The sequence below is a fragment of the Cyanistes caeruleus genome, chromosome 13, assembly GCF_971803275.1.
Source record: "Cyanistes caeruleus chromosome 13, bCyaCae1.hap1.1, whole genome shotgun sequence".
Classification (NCBI taxonomy): domain Eukaryota; kingdom Metazoa; phylum Chordata; class Aves; order Passeriformes; family Paridae; genus Cyanistes; species Cyanistes caeruleus.
In genome coordinates this window covers 17,555,101-17,572,899 of record NC_141713.1, presented here as the reverse complement: position 1 = coordinate 17,572,899, position 17,799 = coordinate 17,555,101, and the positions used below count along the sequence as shown (strand labels likewise).

The 17,799-nt window shown below is 39.0% G+C and overlaps 1 protein-coding gene across 2 annotated transcripts in view; it reads left to right on the top strand.

Moving 5' to 3' along the window:
• Nucleotides 1–17,799, top strand: part of SCAPER (S-phase cyclin A associated protein in the ER) — a 133,171-nt gene that overhangs the window by 28,639 nt on the left and 86,733 nt on the right. For both annotated transcript variants that reach the window (XM_086849343.1, XM_023934234.2), the window contains exons 9-20: nucleotides 2,332–2,594; nucleotides 3,017–3,235; nucleotides 4,822–4,992; nucleotides 5,462–5,537; nucleotides 5,976–6,093; nucleotides 6,415–6,526; nucleotides 6,971–7,111; nucleotides 9,407–9,562; nucleotides 9,704–9,846; nucleotides 10,506–10,587; nucleotides 10,703–10,855; nucleotides 12,005–12,112. In XM_086849343.1, coding sequence (XP_086705469.1) covers nucleotides 2,332–2,594; nucleotides 3,017–3,235; nucleotides 4,822–4,992; nucleotides 5,462–5,537; nucleotides 5,976–6,093; nucleotides 6,415–6,526; nucleotides 6,971–7,111; nucleotides 9,407–9,562; nucleotides 9,704–9,846; nucleotides 10,506–10,587; nucleotides 10,703–10,855; nucleotides 12,005–12,112 — 1,742 coding nt within the window. The remainder of the gene's footprint in view (nucleotides 1–2,331; nucleotides 2,595–3,016; nucleotides 3,236–4,821; nucleotides 4,993–5,461; nucleotides 5,538–5,975; nucleotides 6,094–6,414; nucleotides 6,527–6,970; nucleotides 7,112–9,406; nucleotides 9,563–9,703; nucleotides 9,847–10,505; nucleotides 10,588–10,702; nucleotides 10,856–12,004; nucleotides 12,113–17,799) is intronic.

The window sequence follows — 17,799 nt, the reverse complement described above, 5'->3', positions numbered from 1 at the left end:
ATCTTCTGATCCTTTTAATGTAGGAAAGATGCTTTTATGTAATTTCAATTTTCAAAACAAATAGAAGTGAAATGTTTGAAGAATCTTGTTTTGCAAATGACAAGCAAAAGGAATTTCAACCCAAAAGTTGCTGCAGTAAAGCAGTGGTGGTTTTTTGGTTGATTTTAGTAGTTCTTTTCTGTTGTCTGTTACTTGTCAGGGAAATTTCTTGTCCAGATTTTGTCCTAAGCCAAATACAGCAGAGTCTTTATGGTCCCATCAGTTTCTAAGGTTGGTGGTGTCCCTAAGGGGCCTGAGCAGGCCTTGTCACACAGGGTGCTGAGCCAGGTGCTGCACAGGTTGTGAGCTTTCTGCAGTAAATCTGGTTGTGATTCCTGGAGAATTAAACCCTGTTCCCTGGAGAATTGCCCTGAGAGGGCAATATGTTCCCATCACTAGGTCCCGTAGGTAATGTTATTTTTAGTATATGAAGATGAAGAAATGAAAAGAAGGCTGAAGTTGCCTACAGGGGTCAAACGGGAGGTCTGTGGCAAAGGAAAATGTAATTGGTATGTTTTTGACTGCCATTCCCATTTTTGGTCAGTGGACACCCTGAAATGAGTGCAAATTCACATGAGGGGAATGAACACAGAAATGCTTTTTGCAGACTCTGTACCAGCAGTGAAGAGATCAGCCATACTCATTCACACAGTTTGGGAAATTTATTTACTTTGAAATACACAGCAATTTTTCTAGAGTAAAACAGGCTCAATAGTAAAACACCAGATTATTTTTTTGCATTTGTCATTACCATTATTGTTTGTGAACAGTTATATAGATACATAAAAACAGCTGTTGTTTGAGCTGCTCAGCGAAGATAAATTCCAGTACAGTCCTGTCAAATCCCCTGGTAACTCAGGAGTTACACCAGCTGTTGGGCCAGGCTGCTGTTTCATCATTTTCAGATGTTAAAAGAATCTAACAGTTAAATGAGCAGTGTTTGTAAAATGCTGGATGCCAAGGGCAGCAAAGGATGGAAGTGCCGTTAGTTCTGGTTTTGGCTCGCTTCCAGTTCACTGGTTACTGCTGCTGTTGGACATCAGTTCAAGTCCACCTAAAGGCTGTTTAGTCCACTTCATATGTTAAACCTTAATGTTTGAGCTCCAGTTCTGGTATTTATGTCTGAGCTACATGACCATCTTTGTCAGTAAAAAGTTCAGAAACACACAGAGAATCAATTTATTATACAAGTTGTCTTCTAGATTATTACCCGCCATAAAACAGGCAATTTAGTATTGTTTTTTTTGCATCTCTACTTCTCCAGGTAAAAGTCATCTCCTACACCCTTCTCTTCCTTTCATTGAACAATCTTAAAAGCAGCTTTTGCCAGAAGTATGTTGGACAATATATACATAGTTCTTGAGTTTTTTGCAAGAATTTTTGTTCAACAAATAGGCCTGAGCTTACCTTTCACACTTGTGATTTGTACTGTCAGGCTTCAAAGAATCACAGCTGGTTCAAGATACATGGGAAATTATGTGCTGCTATTACTTGCTGGCCACAAAAATGTTACATATGGAGAAGGGGTTCACCTTGAAACCTAGAAATCTGATCACACCCATGACCTGATGCTTCAGGCAGAAACATGTAACTTAAAGTGGTTTTCAAGGATGTTCCAATATCAGATATCAGAAATGCTGATCAGAAAGTTATATGTAACAGCTATATAGAAATCAAAGTAAACTGCAGAAAATGGCTTTTCTGTTTTCTCCTTCAGTTTGCAGTAATATTTTGCTATTTCCTGGAATCCAGGAAAAGCAGTTTTCTGCAATCTGACACCAATTTGTGTATTTTTGTTCTCAGAGTGAAACAAATAGAAAAAGAAGTAAAGAAAGGACTGTCAGAATAGTAAGAATAGTAAGCCACATTTCTGCTTACCATGCTACGTTGTGCAATTATGTCTGTACTTGCACTTTCACAAAAGGCCTCTAATGTTACTGTCACTGCAAAGAACAAGTGTGGCTGCTTTGTTGTGCTTTACCATCTCATGAAATAGCAAGGCAAAAGCATGGCAAGTGTAAGCACATGTTGCCTTTTTGTGTCTGAGTAGTTTCACTCTGCAGTAACAGAATGTGTCCCCTGAAGGGAGTTGTCCAGTGTCTATAATACCAATAGCAGTCCTTGAAGTAAAAAGCTTTGCTGAAGAATGTGTCATTGATTTTTTTTGGTATTGATTTTTAAAGAGAACATTTTTCTCCCACAACTTCTGTAATACTGTAATAAAATAGTTGTTTCTAATGCTTCTGTTTCTAAGTGTTCCTGTCTGAGAATGGGGGTGTTTTTTTCATGTAGATCGAAAGGATGCAGAGGGCTGGGAAACAGTTCAGCGTGGAAGGCCCGTTCGATCTCGATCCACAGCTTTGGCAACAAAAGCTCCTGTAGCTGCAGAATCACTGAAGTCCAGAGGTGACAGTGACAAAGAAAATACAATTTCACCACCAGCAGAAAACAAGCATGCGAGTTCAGCCATTGGCCATGCTGCATCTGAAAGCACAGAACTGGCACAGAAGGATCCTTTACATCACTCCGAGGGTCCCCTTACTGAAAGGACTCAGGTCAGTGCATCATTTTGAACTGTTGTCTAACCTGAAATCTTTCAACTTGTTTTTCAGAGCATTTCTAGAGGAGGTGTTGGCTAGAGCTTTTATGAACTAACCAGATTGGAAAAGGCTTTTAAAATAATGGTTATTTCAGTTACATTTATGGAAATGCAATAAGATATCATCACAAATAGGCTAATTAAAATCAGGATGCTGTGGACAGCATTTCCATGTTTTCCAAAAAAATCAGCATTCAGTGCATCACATACATAGATTCCAGGTAGAAAGATCCAACTTTTGCAAGGTAATGAGCACCTGAAATAAGTGAAGTTATTTGCTTCACTCACTGTTGTTGCTAGGTATTTCTTTAAATTTTACTCTGCCTTTTAAAATCAGTATGTTCCATTTTGTTGTTTTTTGCAAATGTCTCTTGTTAGTTCACAGCCTCAGAAGCCAATGGGAGCACTGGTGCAGCATTGCAAGGGGATTCCTTAGAACCAGCTCCTGAGATGCCTCCAGCCCTCACCACTACTGACTGCAGTTCAAAAGCTTTGCCGATGAATGAAGCCTCCCCCCAGAGCACTGACACCACAGACTGGCATCAAACAGAAAAAGCTAAATCTGAAACTGAAATGGATCCCTCAGATATTTCAAATGTGAGTGCTGCCAGATTGGTAAGAAATCTAATGAGATTTGTGTGTGAATAATAAATCTAAGCCTTAATTTTCTTGGTTTGTGTTGCACAGTGTTTACCGTTAGCCTTATGTAAAAACTGTAGAAAAATCTATAAATCTATGGGGTACTTACTGTAGGAAAAATAAATTGTTGCACAGATACTTTTCATTATAGAATTTAATTCCGGTAGAGTTTTGGAACTTAAACTAGAAAGACTTGTTACTTGAAACAAAGAGATCTGTGCTCTCATTACTTCTTTTAATAATGATTGTGCTAATTTTTCATTTCCTTCCACTAGCAGTCATTTTAAGTTACACTCTCATTAAAGTCTTCCTTCAGTTTTGCTCATCATTCAAACTGGAAAACATGGGATATTAAAATTCTGTTAAAAACAAAGTCAGACCTCTGCCTTTTAAGACTCCCTGAGCTGCTCTGCTGGGTCTTCCTTTACAACAAGCAATTTAGAGGAATGGTGTTCTTAAAGCAAAAAACACAAAGTCAGTTTTCTGTTTTTATCTGGCTTCACAAGAAGAGTGTCCTTTCCTGTCTGGAGAATTCTGCACATCTCAGGGTGTGTCTGCTACACTGGGATTCTCTGAGTGGAGTTGCATTAATGTTACATAAAATCCAGATTATATATTCAGGTGCTTTGTTTTGGTTTGGGTTTTTAGGCATTTGTGTTTATTTTGGTTTTGTTTGTAGTTTGGTTTTGTTTTTCAGAAACTAGATTAAAGTTCTGATTTGCAGAACTTTTCTTGTAAATCACTTTAACTTTTGCCAACTGGAGTCCTGCTAGATAATTTTCAAGTCAAATACCTGTTTGCTTTTAGAGCAGATTTCAAGCATCTCATCCACTAACTTTGTTTCAGATGCTCAGTTATTAACAGTTCAGGATGCTGCCAGTTTGGTGGGATCTATGTCTCTTGGAAGCATTTTACTGCTCCAGATCAGACTGCTTTAAACACCAGTTTGTATATTGTGGCACATTGTTTGGTACTGGAGTGGAAGTGGAGTGGTTAATGCTGGGCACTAGAGAAGGAAAAGACAATCAGCATATCCAGGCACACATTTTTGCCCCACTCTCTTGTCATTCGTGTTGGAAAACAAGTACAGCCTGGGATTCCATTGTATTAACTGTGGTAAATTTCCAGATACAGTTCATGCAGATAATTTCCATCTTTAAATAATACTTTGGAGCATGGTTCTTTTTGTAGAGGTAACAGCATGGCATGCACTTGTGTCTCAGAGTATGCCTTGAGAGTAGGTATTTAAAACAGTAATTGCAGGAGAACCATCTTTATGCTTTTAATGACAGTGTTTGTAGAATATGTTTTTGAATTATGTGAATAATTCATTTCATAAGTGTTTCATGTGGTTATTAAACGAGTTAATAGTTGCTAACACTTTTAGTGGGGTTTATATTTGCAGCTACCTTCACAAAATATATCAGTAAAAAAAGTGTAAGTAAAGTGAACAAAATACCATATAATTCCTGTTAGCCATGTGGAATACTCCTTTTTGTGCTTGCCACTGATTTTGGTTTTTCTGGTGTCATGTTTTCCTCCAGTCCATGGCAGAAGTCCTTGCTAAGAAAGAAGAGTTAGCAGATCGGCTGGAGAAGGCCAATGAAGAAGCCATTGCCAGTGCTATTGCAGAGGAGGAGCAGTTAACCAGAGAGATTGAGGCAGAGGAAAACAATGACATTAACATTGAGACTGACAATGACAGTGACTTCTCTGTGAGTGTCCAGTTCATTTCACGGTACCCAGATCCAGGCTTTGTTTTCAGTGGAGAATGAATATAGAATTTAAGTATTTGTTTTGGTGTTGATGCAACCTTTTTGATGTGTGAAATAGTGCCATGTATTAATTATCCCACACTGAGGGATATTTAGTCTTGCTAAACTTGGCAGCACGGTGCTGCTGAGTGGTACAGAGTCCCCTGAGCTTGCAGTCAGTGTCCTGATTTCTGGGTGCAAAGCAGGGGGAGCTGGGACTTGTTACATTCATTGCTATTGTGGAGGGCAGGTGAAGCAAAAGTGTTTATTTTTACAGTCAGAGCAGGAACAGCATCTGCCTTTGTGGTGGTCAGTTCTGTTTGGAAGCATTGTTGAATATTGGTGTTGATGAGTTGGCACTGTTTAATGTGTGTATGCACCTGCGAGTTAAGGTTTATGTTTTTACTGTATCGTTTATATTGAATTTCAGGCTAATATTGGCAATGGAAGCATATCCTTCTGTGGTTTGTCTATGGACTGGAATGATGTTCTGGCAGATTATGAGGGTAAATTTTTATATATTACTGTGCTTACATGGAAATGACAGCAAAAATTTAGAAAAATGCCCGTTTTATTCATGGCCAGTTAAGGTTTCAGAAGTTTACCCAACACGTTCCAAGTTGTTACTTTCTCTGTTTCCTGAGGAAAGATGGACTATCTGTTCAAACTGTCTCTGTGTCTCTTTCTTCTTCAGTTCTCTTTTTGCATCTATTAGAATTTTATGGTTTTTAGTCCAGATTTATATTAACATCTGAATAAAAGTGTAATAAAATCATTAAGCATTAAAAAAGGACAGGTATTAAAGATGCTTCAGTCTGTATTTGCACCTAGGCCCAAGGAAACCCATCTGAGAGAGAACTAGAGAAATGAATCCTTATTATTGGCATTTCTTGTAGAAAAGTGTGTTTAATTATTCCCACTGTTTTTTTTTTTTATCCATACAGCTCGTGAGTCATGGCGCCAGAGCAACTCCTGGGGTGACAGAGTGGAGGAAGAGCCCGCGCGTCCCCCTGGCCATGGGATCCACATGCACGAGAAACTCTCGTCACCCTCTCGCAAAAGGTGTTGCAGTTATTACCTGCCTGGGTCAGCCAGGGAAAACAAACAGCCAAACTCATGGCTGCTGGAAACTTCATAAATCTACTCTGTTTAACTCTCTGGGTGGAAGGTGCTACAGAAGTCTCTATTTTTTCATGTGTAGGCTCATGTTACATTGTCCACCAAATACAGAAGTCTAGAAGAACAATATAAACGTTTACAGGAAATAATTGCCCTCCAGTGGCCTATTTGTTTTCTTGTAGTGAAATGGCAAAGAAATGCTTGCTATACTGTCAGTTAATATTGTCTAACTTGATTTTGTTTTACTTTGGTTTTTATTTAAAGAACAATAGCAGAATCCAAAAAGAAGCATGAGGAGAAACAAATGAAAGCTCAACAGCTGAGAGAAAAGTTACGTGAAGAAAAGACACTGAAGCTTCAGAAATTAATGGAGAGGGTAAGCTTTCTGTGATAAAAAGGGCTGCTCTGCTGCCTGTCAGGAAAGAACTTTTTTCCACATTGTAGACATACAAGAGATTCAAACTAGTGGTGAAATGAAGTTGTCAATCTGAGTCTGAGTTTACGTAGTTTTCACAGCTGTCTTGTGCATTACAGCAGTTAAAGAAAGCGTTATTTCAAATCATGAACTTTTTGGCTGTTTTATAGGAGATAGATTCAGGGAAGGTATGACAAGAGTAAAAATGCATTGCACGTATCTAACAGAAATGGTAAACTCATTAAACTGAAGCAGTCTACTTCAAATTAAACTTAAGGCAGGCTTTCTGTAGGGCGTGAAAATACTTTCTTGCCATGAAGAAAGCTTTGAGGATTAGAAAATCCTGAGGAAAATTCAGGCTTTGTCAGATTCTGTGTTACTAATGAATTGATTCTTTGTGTGTAGGAGAAAGATGTGAGGAAATGGAAAGAAGAATTGCTAGATCAAAGGCGCAGGATGATGGAGGAGAAGTTACTCCATGCGGAATTCAAACGTGAAGTGCAGCTACAAGCAATAGTGAAAAAAGCACAAGAGGAAGAAGCCAAGGTAAGTGATTTTGTTTTCAAGGGAACTATTTAGTAGCTATGCTTTTCTATATGTTGTACCTCAGAGTGCTCCAAAGTCGTTTGTGAAGGACAGCGCAGGTTACAAGCCATGAAGCAGATAAATGCTGATGTCTGAATGGTGCACTTTTTTCTAATATGACGTAAAATTATTTAGCTATTTTTAGACATCATGGTGAGTTGAAATAAGGAGCTGATTGTTATCTTGCTGCTTTTGTTCCTCAGAGTGTGGTAGCATTTTTGGTGATACCTAGTCCTCCTGGAAGGACTAGAAGATCTGACAATCAATTCTGTGCTTTTCCAGCTCCATGGGGGAGCTCATTTTTCTTCTCCTTTGTTAAAACACTGCTCCAGATCCAGCATTCTGTGTCTTTAAGCGGTAGTTGTGTTGCTGTTTTTTGTACCACTGTTGTTGAGCAGCTGGGAATAGACAGAGACCTGCTGTTAGCATGTGGCAATTAATCTAAATTAAGTATGTTTAGTGCTCTTCTGACTCAGTACATAGTTCCATAAGGCAATCACTAGGTGGATGCTTTTTGGTTTGCTTCATTCATAATACTTTGATAAAATTTTTAATGGTTTAACCCCAGCCAGCAGCTAAGCACCACACAACCACACACTTACTCTGCCTCCTGTCCCATGGGATGGGGGGAGAGAATCAGAAGTGTAAAGGGAAGAAATCTCATGGGTTGATACAGAAACAGTTTAATAACTGGGTGAGGAAAAATCAGTTCTGAGAAAAAGGAAAATAACAGAGAGATAAATTATAAAGACAAGTAATGCAAAAGGAAACAACTGCCAGTCCCTCGGCAGTGCCTCTACACCAACCTCCCCCCAGTTTTGTTGCTGCACATGATGTCCTGTGGTCTCAGATATCCCTTTGGTCCCTTGGCCTTGATGCTGTGCAAAAGGGTTTCAACAGCAACTTAAACATCCCTGTGTTGTCAGCATTTTTTCCAGCACAGATCTGAAACATAGTCCCATCCTAGCTACTACAAAGAGAGTTAACTCTATCCCAGCCAAAACCAGCAGAAAAGAAATTTAGTTTTTTATTTTAAAGGTTGTTTTTCCCAAGCAAAGATACATACATCTCCTTGAAACTGTTTCATTATATGATGACCATGTGTCCCAGCTGTGATTGATGCAGCTGTTCATTTGTGTTTCAAGATAAGCTCAACAAAACTGATTGCACTTTTTTACTTAGTTGCTGTTTCTCTCTTGGATTAAAAGGATTTCTAGACTACGTAATTGAGTCTGCTGTACATTGATTACTGTTCCATTACACCAGTGTGACTTCTGTAATTATATTAACTAAATCACACTTGCCGTAGTTCCCTAGATAAGCAGATGTTTCAAATATCGTGTGTGTTTAAGTGTGTGGGGTCTGCTGCCTCGTGAGGTTCTTGTGTTCTGGAAATCAAGGTTAATTGGGCCAGAAGGCTTTAGAGAAACAGCTGATGGGTAGGATAGCTGCAGACCATGGTAACTGTTGCTGCCCAGTTGGTTATCTAAATTCCCAGTGCTTGCTTGTTTACTGACCTGTAAAATCCATTCTGTAAATGGATTCTAGTCAGTAAACAAAGTTACAAAAATGATCCTACCACCCTTTTTCATGATCTGTTTTTGTGTGTCTGTATGTGTTCTCTACCTGTTTTATTTAATGTACACATTAAAGTTCTTTTAAGCTAACATTTTATAATTTTTTTTGTTCTTATGTATTACACTGTCCTGTAGTTGGAAAAAATAATACATGTTCATGAAACAGCCTGTACGGATAAGAAATATCAGACCACAAGCCTGTTTGGTTTTTCTTATTCATACTACTTATGATTTCACTTTTTTGATCTGTAAGTACACATGTATTTAAAGTTAGCTCAAAAGCCCTGTTGGATTCTGCCAGCACTTGTGTATTTTCCTGATTCATCCATCTCGCTTTTGACGTTACACACTTTATGACTAAGAGAATGGACTAATGAGGTCTCAATGCTAATACAATAGAGAGAATTTTTCTGTATTTTACCCAAAGTTTCTTGTTTCTCTGATACAATTCAAATTTTCTTTTTATATTCCATGGGCTGTCTTGTTTAAAACAAACAAAACAATAAAAAGTCATTACAAAACCTGAAGACTTATTCCCAAGTTGGTGGTTTTCCAACCCATTCTGGAGAAATGTCCCACAGGTTTAATTATCAAGTGGATAATTAACAAATTAAATTCCTGAAGATGAAACCTATTTCGACTTCTTGGGTCTTTTCTTATGCTTTCTGATTGTTTTCAGGTCAATGAAATTGCTTTTATAAACACTTTGGAAGCTCAGAACAAGCGCCACGATGTGCTGAACAAACTAAAGGAATACGAGCAGCGCTTGAATGAACTGCAAGAGGAGCGTCAGCGAAGGCAGGAGGAGAAACAAGCACGGGACGAGGCAGTTCAGGTATGATTCAGGGTGCAGGGGCACAACAAAATACAGGCTTGTGTTTCATTTTGGCTCTGCAGACTTTAAAGTACAGTTTCTCTTTATTCCTGTGTATTTTATGCCTAAAAGAGCAGTGAGAATTTCCTTTTCCCTGGCTAGGAGCGCAAGAGAGCCCTGGAAGCGGAGCGGCAGGCCCGGGTGGAGGAGCTGCTGATGAAGAGGAAGGAGCAGGAAGCACGGATTGAGCAGCAGAGGCAAGAGAAGGAAAAAGCACGAGAAGATGCAGCACGGGAGAGGGCCAGGTAACTTTGCAATGGTTTCTTTGGTTCCCTTCACCATTCTCCTCCCCAGCAAACTGCACCTTTTCTGTAACAGCAGTACCTTCCTGGCTTGTCAGGCTTAGTATTTTAAAAAGTAGCGTTAATAATGATTCTTGATGAATGGCTTGAAGGAGAAATCAGGTGAGTCATTCTAAATTCTGTTGTATATTTTTGTGTTCCGTACATACATGCACAATAGAAGCTGTAAGGCTGTATTTTATTGTATTCATCTTAGTTTTATTGCTGACCAGACCTTGTAATAATTTGCCTTTTTCACATTTCACCTTAGTTTTTAGAGGAAACAAGATTAATGTACCCATGTTCTCCATTTCCTCCACTCTTCAGAAACTTTTGGACTTCCTGGCATCAATTTGATTTCATGTTGTTGCACACACCAAAGATTACATTTATGAAGCACACAGCCAGGAACTCAGGCTTCATTAATTCTGCTGCCTGTGAACTACTTGATATATATATATATCTGTTACCTGAGTTGCTTTTTGTTGTTTTTCTTTTCTACTGAACCATCTTCAACTTAATTTTTGAGTTTTCTTGTTCCGTATTCCAAACATAAATGTGTCAGTATTATTCATGCTTTACATTGATACAAATTCTCCCTATACTTATTATCTTTTGGTTAGAGATCGAGAAGAGAGGTTGGCAGCTCTTACTGCAGCTCAGCAAGAAGCCATGGAAGAACTGCAGAAGAAGATTCAGTTGAAGGTATAAAAAGGATACATTAGTTGAAAAATACATCACTATTTCTTTGCACAGTTCAATTCCATTTGCTGTCCTTCAATGTGTTTTCTCTTCATTACTTTGTTTATTTTCCATTCAGCATGATGAAAGTATTAGAAGGCACATGGAACAAATTGAACAGAGAAAAGAGAAAGCAGCTGAACTCAGTAGTGGAAGACATGCTAATACTGACTATGCACCAAAGCTCACACCGTATGAGCGAAAGAAGCAGTGCTCATTGTGCAATGTCATGGTGAGTTGGGCAGAGGGGATACTGCTGGAATTGCAAGACCAATCCAAGCCATGAAGCTACAAGTTCTGCTTCACTCACTTGCATGTTTACTGTATCCCTGCTCTGCTTTTGTAAAAAGTGCATCTTATTCTTCTGTCTATAAATCAGGTGGGTTAGGGAAGATTAAAAGAGCTGTAGAGTTGTGGGTAGAATGGAGACTGGGCAGTGCTCAGTTATTGGCTGTCTCTGCTGAGAGAAGCAAGAACTCAGGAGCATCAGATGGAAGAAGGTAGTTAAAAGATAGATTTAAAGCAAAGTAAAGGATGTAGTCCTTTACATAGCAGGCAGCTGAACTGGGAACACCTTTTTCTAAGATGCTGTGGATATTTGAATTTACTGTGAGTTCAGGGGCTAATTGGTTAAGTGTCACTGGACTGAAATTCACAGAGAAACCACATCAAGTTCTTGAATTGTGTTTGGTTGGATGCTTAGAAGTGTCAGACAGAAAAAGAATGTTCACTTTGTCTCCTCTCTTCCTTTGGTGTCTGATTTTTTGGTCACTGTTGGAAGCCGATGACATTGCTTGTCAGTGTCCCAACCTCAAGCAGGGGCTCTCTGCCTGTGCCTGCCCTCCCTGTCCCAGGAATGGTGGGGGAGAGAAGCCACACAGCCACTGGGCCAGAGATGAGAGATCTCTTATTGATAACTGTTTTTACTGCTTTGCAGAGACTGCATTATTGGAGCTTTATATGCCACTGAGCATTATTTCTTTTCAATTGCTGCATTAAGCAAGATTGCATGGGATCACCTCAGGCAGTGCTGGAACAGAAACTCAAGCTCAGCAGGCTGGAGTCTTGTGTACTCACTCATCATGCATTTCAGAATGAAACTCCAGTATATGAAATTAGATCGAAGTGAAAGTTAGAGGACAGCCTAACGTATTTTTTAATCTATTACTACACTGCTGGCCAGCAAATCATTCTATAATTTACTGTTAAATCCTGCATAAAAGATATTTATGTAAATTAGGTTGAGAAGTAAAGTACTGTGCTTGAATTTCTGAACATACCCCTGATAAATTGACGTATTTTTATTATGTTTGAAGTACTGTTATTTATACATTATGGCATTTGCAGAGGAAAAATAACTATTAAATTATTATCATTACAGATTTCATCAGAAGTGTATCTTTTCAGCCACATTAAAGGGAAGAAACACCAACAAGCTGTGAGAGAAAACAGCAGTATACAAGGACGAGAGCTTTCAGATGAAGAAGTGGTAAGTTTTGTATTGTTTTTCTATATTACTTCTGGTTTTAAATGCCATTTGGCTGAGTAGCCTATGAAAGTCTTGAGAAAGGAGTTCAGCAGAACTGTTTCTGTTAGCATGGGAGTCATAGCAGGCTACCAGTGAAAAGCAGTGAAAGGAACATTCACATACTGCAGGCAATTGCCATTTGAAGTTGATGTGACTAACTGCTTTTCTGTTAAAGGCATTTTTTATGTCACTACATTTATCTTTTCATCCTAAAAATCTTACACATTACAGTTGTCACCATCCTGCTATTTTCTTTGCTGCTTCTTGTTGCTTAAAATCCCTTAGTCCTTTTGTAGGTGAGCAGATGTGCTTATACTGTGAATCAAGTGTAAATGCTGAAAACTGCAGTGCTAAATTAGTTCAAAATGTAAGATTTAAAACATTTTGGAAGTATTAATATTGCTAAGAAGAATAATAGTTTTTCAGTAGCTTCTTTAGAAGAGCTGGCATTTAGGGTGATTTTGAGGAAGCATTGAGGACATTTTATATTATACTGAGAGATTACTCTTTTTTAGAAAAGACACCTGCATAGTTGTCTCATTTAATTTTTCGTTGCTGCTGCCAGAATTTAACTACAGTATTAAGTCAAGGCCTTTTCTATGAGAATTTGGGTTCTGCCACATCCAAAAAATTTGTGCATTATTGTATTATATCTGTCAGGTGTTAGGAGGAAATAGTGTGCAAGCCAGTTATTCAGCACTGATTCAGACTGAACTTAATTGTGTTTGGAAATCTGTTTCCAGCCAAGCTGATTCAGATGACACTGTCCAGTAGTTCAGATTTTTCGCTTTCCTTCACAGTTCTTTTACTATTTTTATTTACTAAAATCTTCTCTTTTCAGCTTCTTATGTCTGGTTGTAATGTGTTTTCCTTTTTAAAAAGCGTCGGAGAGTTAGGTCTCTGAAGTACTGAAATTCACAGAGGTGTGGTTATCACTGAAAAAGCAGAAAAATGTAACTGGAGAGGCACAGTAGTCTGGAGGAATAAATGTTTGTGGAGTTGGATGTTCCTGCCCCTTCCCAGCTGTAATGAAAGGACATAAACTGGTTTCTCAGTTTCTTTTTTCCTCTTGGATAGGGCTTAGTATGAGTTGTGTGGTTTTGGATTTAGATTTTAGGTGCCTTTAGGCTTACCTAGTGTATGTATGTGAGAAATCTCCGTACTGCACCTGTTTTCCTGGAAATACCAACTGTGAGATTTCCCAGAATCTGTCCTGTTGAGGGCAGTCCCAGGTATTGACTGACATCTTATTGGATCTCTCTGGCCTTTACTGGTACCTGTCTGGCCACTGGTGACCGAAGTGTGGTTATTGCTGGGCAGCTAGCTCAGAGGAATCTGGAGGAAAACAGTGAACTGGATTTCCTTGTGACTGGGCATTACATGCTCTCCACATCTAATTTGATAGCTGAACAGTTCCAGTTTCTGGAGAATGGGATCAGGTACTGACAGCTGCTTTTGCATCCAGCTGGTGAAAAAAAGTTCCACTAGAGGGCACAAAGATCCTGATTTTTGTGCCTAAATCCAGGGTTTCTCAGCAAAACATTTTGATGAGAACTTAAGACCTAGGTGAAGGTTAAATATATATATTCCTTGAATAAAACTTGTTACAGGAGAGAAAGGAGAGAACAATTTTAACTTGATCTTACTATAGCAGGTTCCCATATCCTTATTCAAGGATGGTGCATAGTATTTGACACACTGGCAGTGTATGGAGGCTTCCATTGCTAGGTATTTTATATATTATTTATGCCTGTATTTCAGTTAGTCCAGGTATAAAATTCTGAACTATATTACCATAACCTGAAATTTCCTAGGTCTGAGGCCTTCTCTGCTTTTTATTACTTTTTTTTTTTCCCCCCAAAGAATGGTAATAAGACACTCGTTATAGATCTGGGCAGTGTAAAGTAAGAAAGCAGTTTTACTAATCAGAGCAATCTGCTTTCTGTGTCCCTTTATTCACAACTAAAACAGTCAGTAACTTCCCAAGTTTTGAAATACTTGTGAAAAAAAATTCCAAAATATTTTACAGAAGTGAACCCATATTCCAGGGAAGCTTTGTAATAGTCATAGTTACTTACTTATCAAGGTTTTCAATTTTTTAGTCAGTAAAGGTAACTCTAGTGAGAACACCCTTGTGCTACTTAAAGTTATTACTTGTCGTCTGTGATGTCTTTAGATTATATATGTCTTGTCTGTGACCCTTCTTCTTTGACATAAAAGATCTTATTTATATCACCTTTGACCTAATAAAATTTCACCTTTAACCTTATGCACTTGACACCTCACATAACTTACTCTTGATCTTTGACTCATTTTGTGTTCAGCCTGTTCAATATATTAGGTAGCTGCCTGAAAGAAAGCTTTTATAAAATTCTAATCTGATTTTAGAATTTCTTTACTTTTACTTGAGAAATCATAGGATTTGAAATACTTAAATTTTGTCCATATCGGTACCTCAGATTTAGGTATCTCCTCAAGACTTTGGAAACTGATTTAAAAGAAAATGATTATATCATTTCTCTTCACACAGAAAGGATTTTTCTTTGTTGATTTGACTATAAGCAAGAAATTATAGCTTCTTAATGGTCATGGACACTGATTCCTCCAGGCCAGGTGGGTAGTGGGAGTTGGTCATACCACAAACAAAAAGATGTATTCTAGGGTTATTCTCTTTGCTGTAGTGTCTAAAACCTCTGTAAGTTTAGAGACATTTTCAGAGGTAAAGCAGACTTTATGTTGGAGCAGTGTCCCACTGGCTTGGCATTAAGTGCTTATTGTGCTTAATTCCAGCATGTCTGGTGCAGGAGCTGACAGTTGGGATTAAACCATCAGGAAGGTGAATTCATTTGTGGAGGTGAAATGCACAAAGAGAATAGTTTTGCTATGAATGAAGATAAAAATGAAAAAGCATGAAGTTCTTTCTCAGATTGTGTGGCAGCTTCACTGCGTGTCAGCCTTTTGGGTTTTCTGCATTTGGGGTTTTATTAGTCTCCAGCTGAAACAGCTGTAGCTTTGTCTTACAGTAAATAGCTCTTGGTTTTCTAACAGTGGTTATCCTGTAAAAGCAAATTAAGTTCTGTTCACACTGGTTACCTCCTTTGTAACTTTGCTTTTGTCTAGCCTCTTACAGATACATTAATTCACCTAGGTGGTAAAACTTGCAGCAGGCTTCAAGTCACTTCAGTATATTTCTGAAGCTTTCAATGCTGCCACTGCCCCACATCATTTCAGCATTATCTCCAGTGCAGTAAGAGCGTCCTGCCTTACATTATCTCTCTGCTTAAGTGCCTGGCTGCTTCCATCAAACCCTCAGCTTCGCCTGCTTTTGCACTGCCATTTTCTGTGCTATTGATTTCCCGTCCCCTCTCTCAACATCCACGTTGCTTTTAGTTCAGCAAAAGATGTAAACAGTGTAAGCAATTTGCTTTCATTGACTTCACTGGAATCAATTAGTATGTTGGTAGTCCTCACTAATTGCTTTGCTGAATTAAAGCCTGTGTGACACAAAGGCCTCACTGAATAGGTGCCTGCAAAAGCCATAGGACAACACCTGGTGATTTCATTAGGCTGAAGAGTCTCTGCAAGGACCTTGTAGATCTGTTTTCTCCCACTTGTAGCTCCTACAGATTCACCTTTATGCTCCTCTGCTTTCCCTTTTGCCTTTGCCTTTCTTGTCTCTCCTGGTTTGTTTGGAGAATTACACCCAAGAGCTCCCTTTGAACCATTGTCCCAGCTCATTCTCTGTCTCCTGGCGTTTAAATACCATGGTTTAAAGGTACTTTCAGAATATAAATCATGTCATTCCATGTGGTCTATTAATGTTTCTAATAAATTAAAAGCTCTTCTAAAAACTAGATGCAATGGATAACTTTTCAGGGTTTGGTTAATTTATATAGGCTGCATGCTACAGTTTTATGTATTCCAGAGAAGGATGGAGGGATATTTATGAACTGTTGTTTGCATATGTGAAAAATGTGCTTTTTTTATCAGGAGAGAAAACTGATTCTATTGTCTTTATATAAAGGCAACAAAGAACTTCTAAGAGGTGTATTTAGATCAAATGAGAACATAATCCCATGATGGAGTAGAGAGGTGATTGTTGTCTGAAGACTGACAGCGTTAAAATGTGAGGATTTATAAAAAGACCCGGTTGGTTGAGCCCACCCACGTTCCTTTAGAAAAAGCTGCTGGCCAGTGACTAAAGCTCCCTGTGGAGTGTGGCTGCCCAGCTGGCTGGGGCTGCAGTGGGAGCCTGTCCTGGCCCAGCTCTGATTTACAGAGTGCCTCCTGTGCTGGCAGCTGCCCTGGGTACAGCACCAGCCCTGGCAGGGTAATGCTGGGAGCCTTGAGCAGAGCTGGGCTGGTACCTGTGCTGTGCCAGCCAGGTGAGCTTTACAGCCAGCACCACACACAGGCAGAGCTTGTGTCCACAGCACTTGGAAGTTCTAAAAGATTTTTAGATTTTAGGAGTGAGGAGTTGTTTTTCTGAAAGAAATTGAGCTGCTTTCCTAGAGGTGTATGCTGCTTCCATTATTTCTTGTAGAGGAAATTACTAAGGGAAAAAGATGTGGGGATAGTTTGATGTCTGACCCTTGCTGCTCTTCATCTGTATTTACAAGGAGATTTCTTCTCTAGACACATGGTGGTGCCAGGATTTTGCTAATTTTTTTTTCAATACACTATGTTTTCATTACAATTATATTATATATAACTATTGTTTAATTGCTTTCGCTTTCACAGTATTGAAAAAATGCTTTCGTTTTCCTTTCTGAATCAGTGTTTTCGTGTTCTTGTATTTAAATTAATAACAGTGTTTTGTGAACTCCTTTGGTAGCCTGTCTAAAAGATCTGGTCACATTTTTAGTTTCATCTAATAGAGGAGTTTGAGGTGTTTATACCTGTGGGTATGTTGCTTTTAAAAATCTTTTCTATTCTGGAGCATTCATATGTATGTTATATGTCTGTGTTCATTAATAGAATCAGACTGGTTTGGGGTGGAAGGGATCTTAAAGCTCCTCCAGTGCCACCCCTGCCATGGGCAGGGACACATTCCACTCTCCCAGGGTGCTCCAAGCCCCATGACACTTCCTGGCCAGGCCTGGACACTTCCAGGGATCCAGGGGCAGCCACAGCTCTGGTCAGTGTGTCCAGCCTTGCTCTTGCCCTGGTGTTTGCCCTTCATCTCTTCTGGCATTTGGCTGCTTCACTATGACCATTAGAGGACACAGAGATGATCCTGACCCAGCTCTGGTGGTACTGCAGCCATTTCTGGACAGTAAGGTGGTGCATGTGATTTGGTCATATGTAGAAAAATATTCCTGTTTGCTTTACCCACAGACTTCATAGTAAGTTCATTTTTTTTCTTGGCATCTGATTATAGTTCTCCAACAGTAGCCCATTTTTCTTCCCTGTTGCTCAGGGGAAAGAATCTGTAAATCACTTGCAAATGAGAACTCCCCATCCCAGTAAAGCCTCAGGTTCTGGTTGAGTTGGCTTTACTCATTCTTTTTTTTTTTTTTTTTTTTTTTTTCCTGAGGAAGGAAGGATTTTTTTTAGAGCAGAGTTTTGTGTTGCTAGAGGACTGGAATTACACCAGGCATTTGTGGTCCATTTTTGTTTATGGAGATTTCATACCTTGTGGATACCTG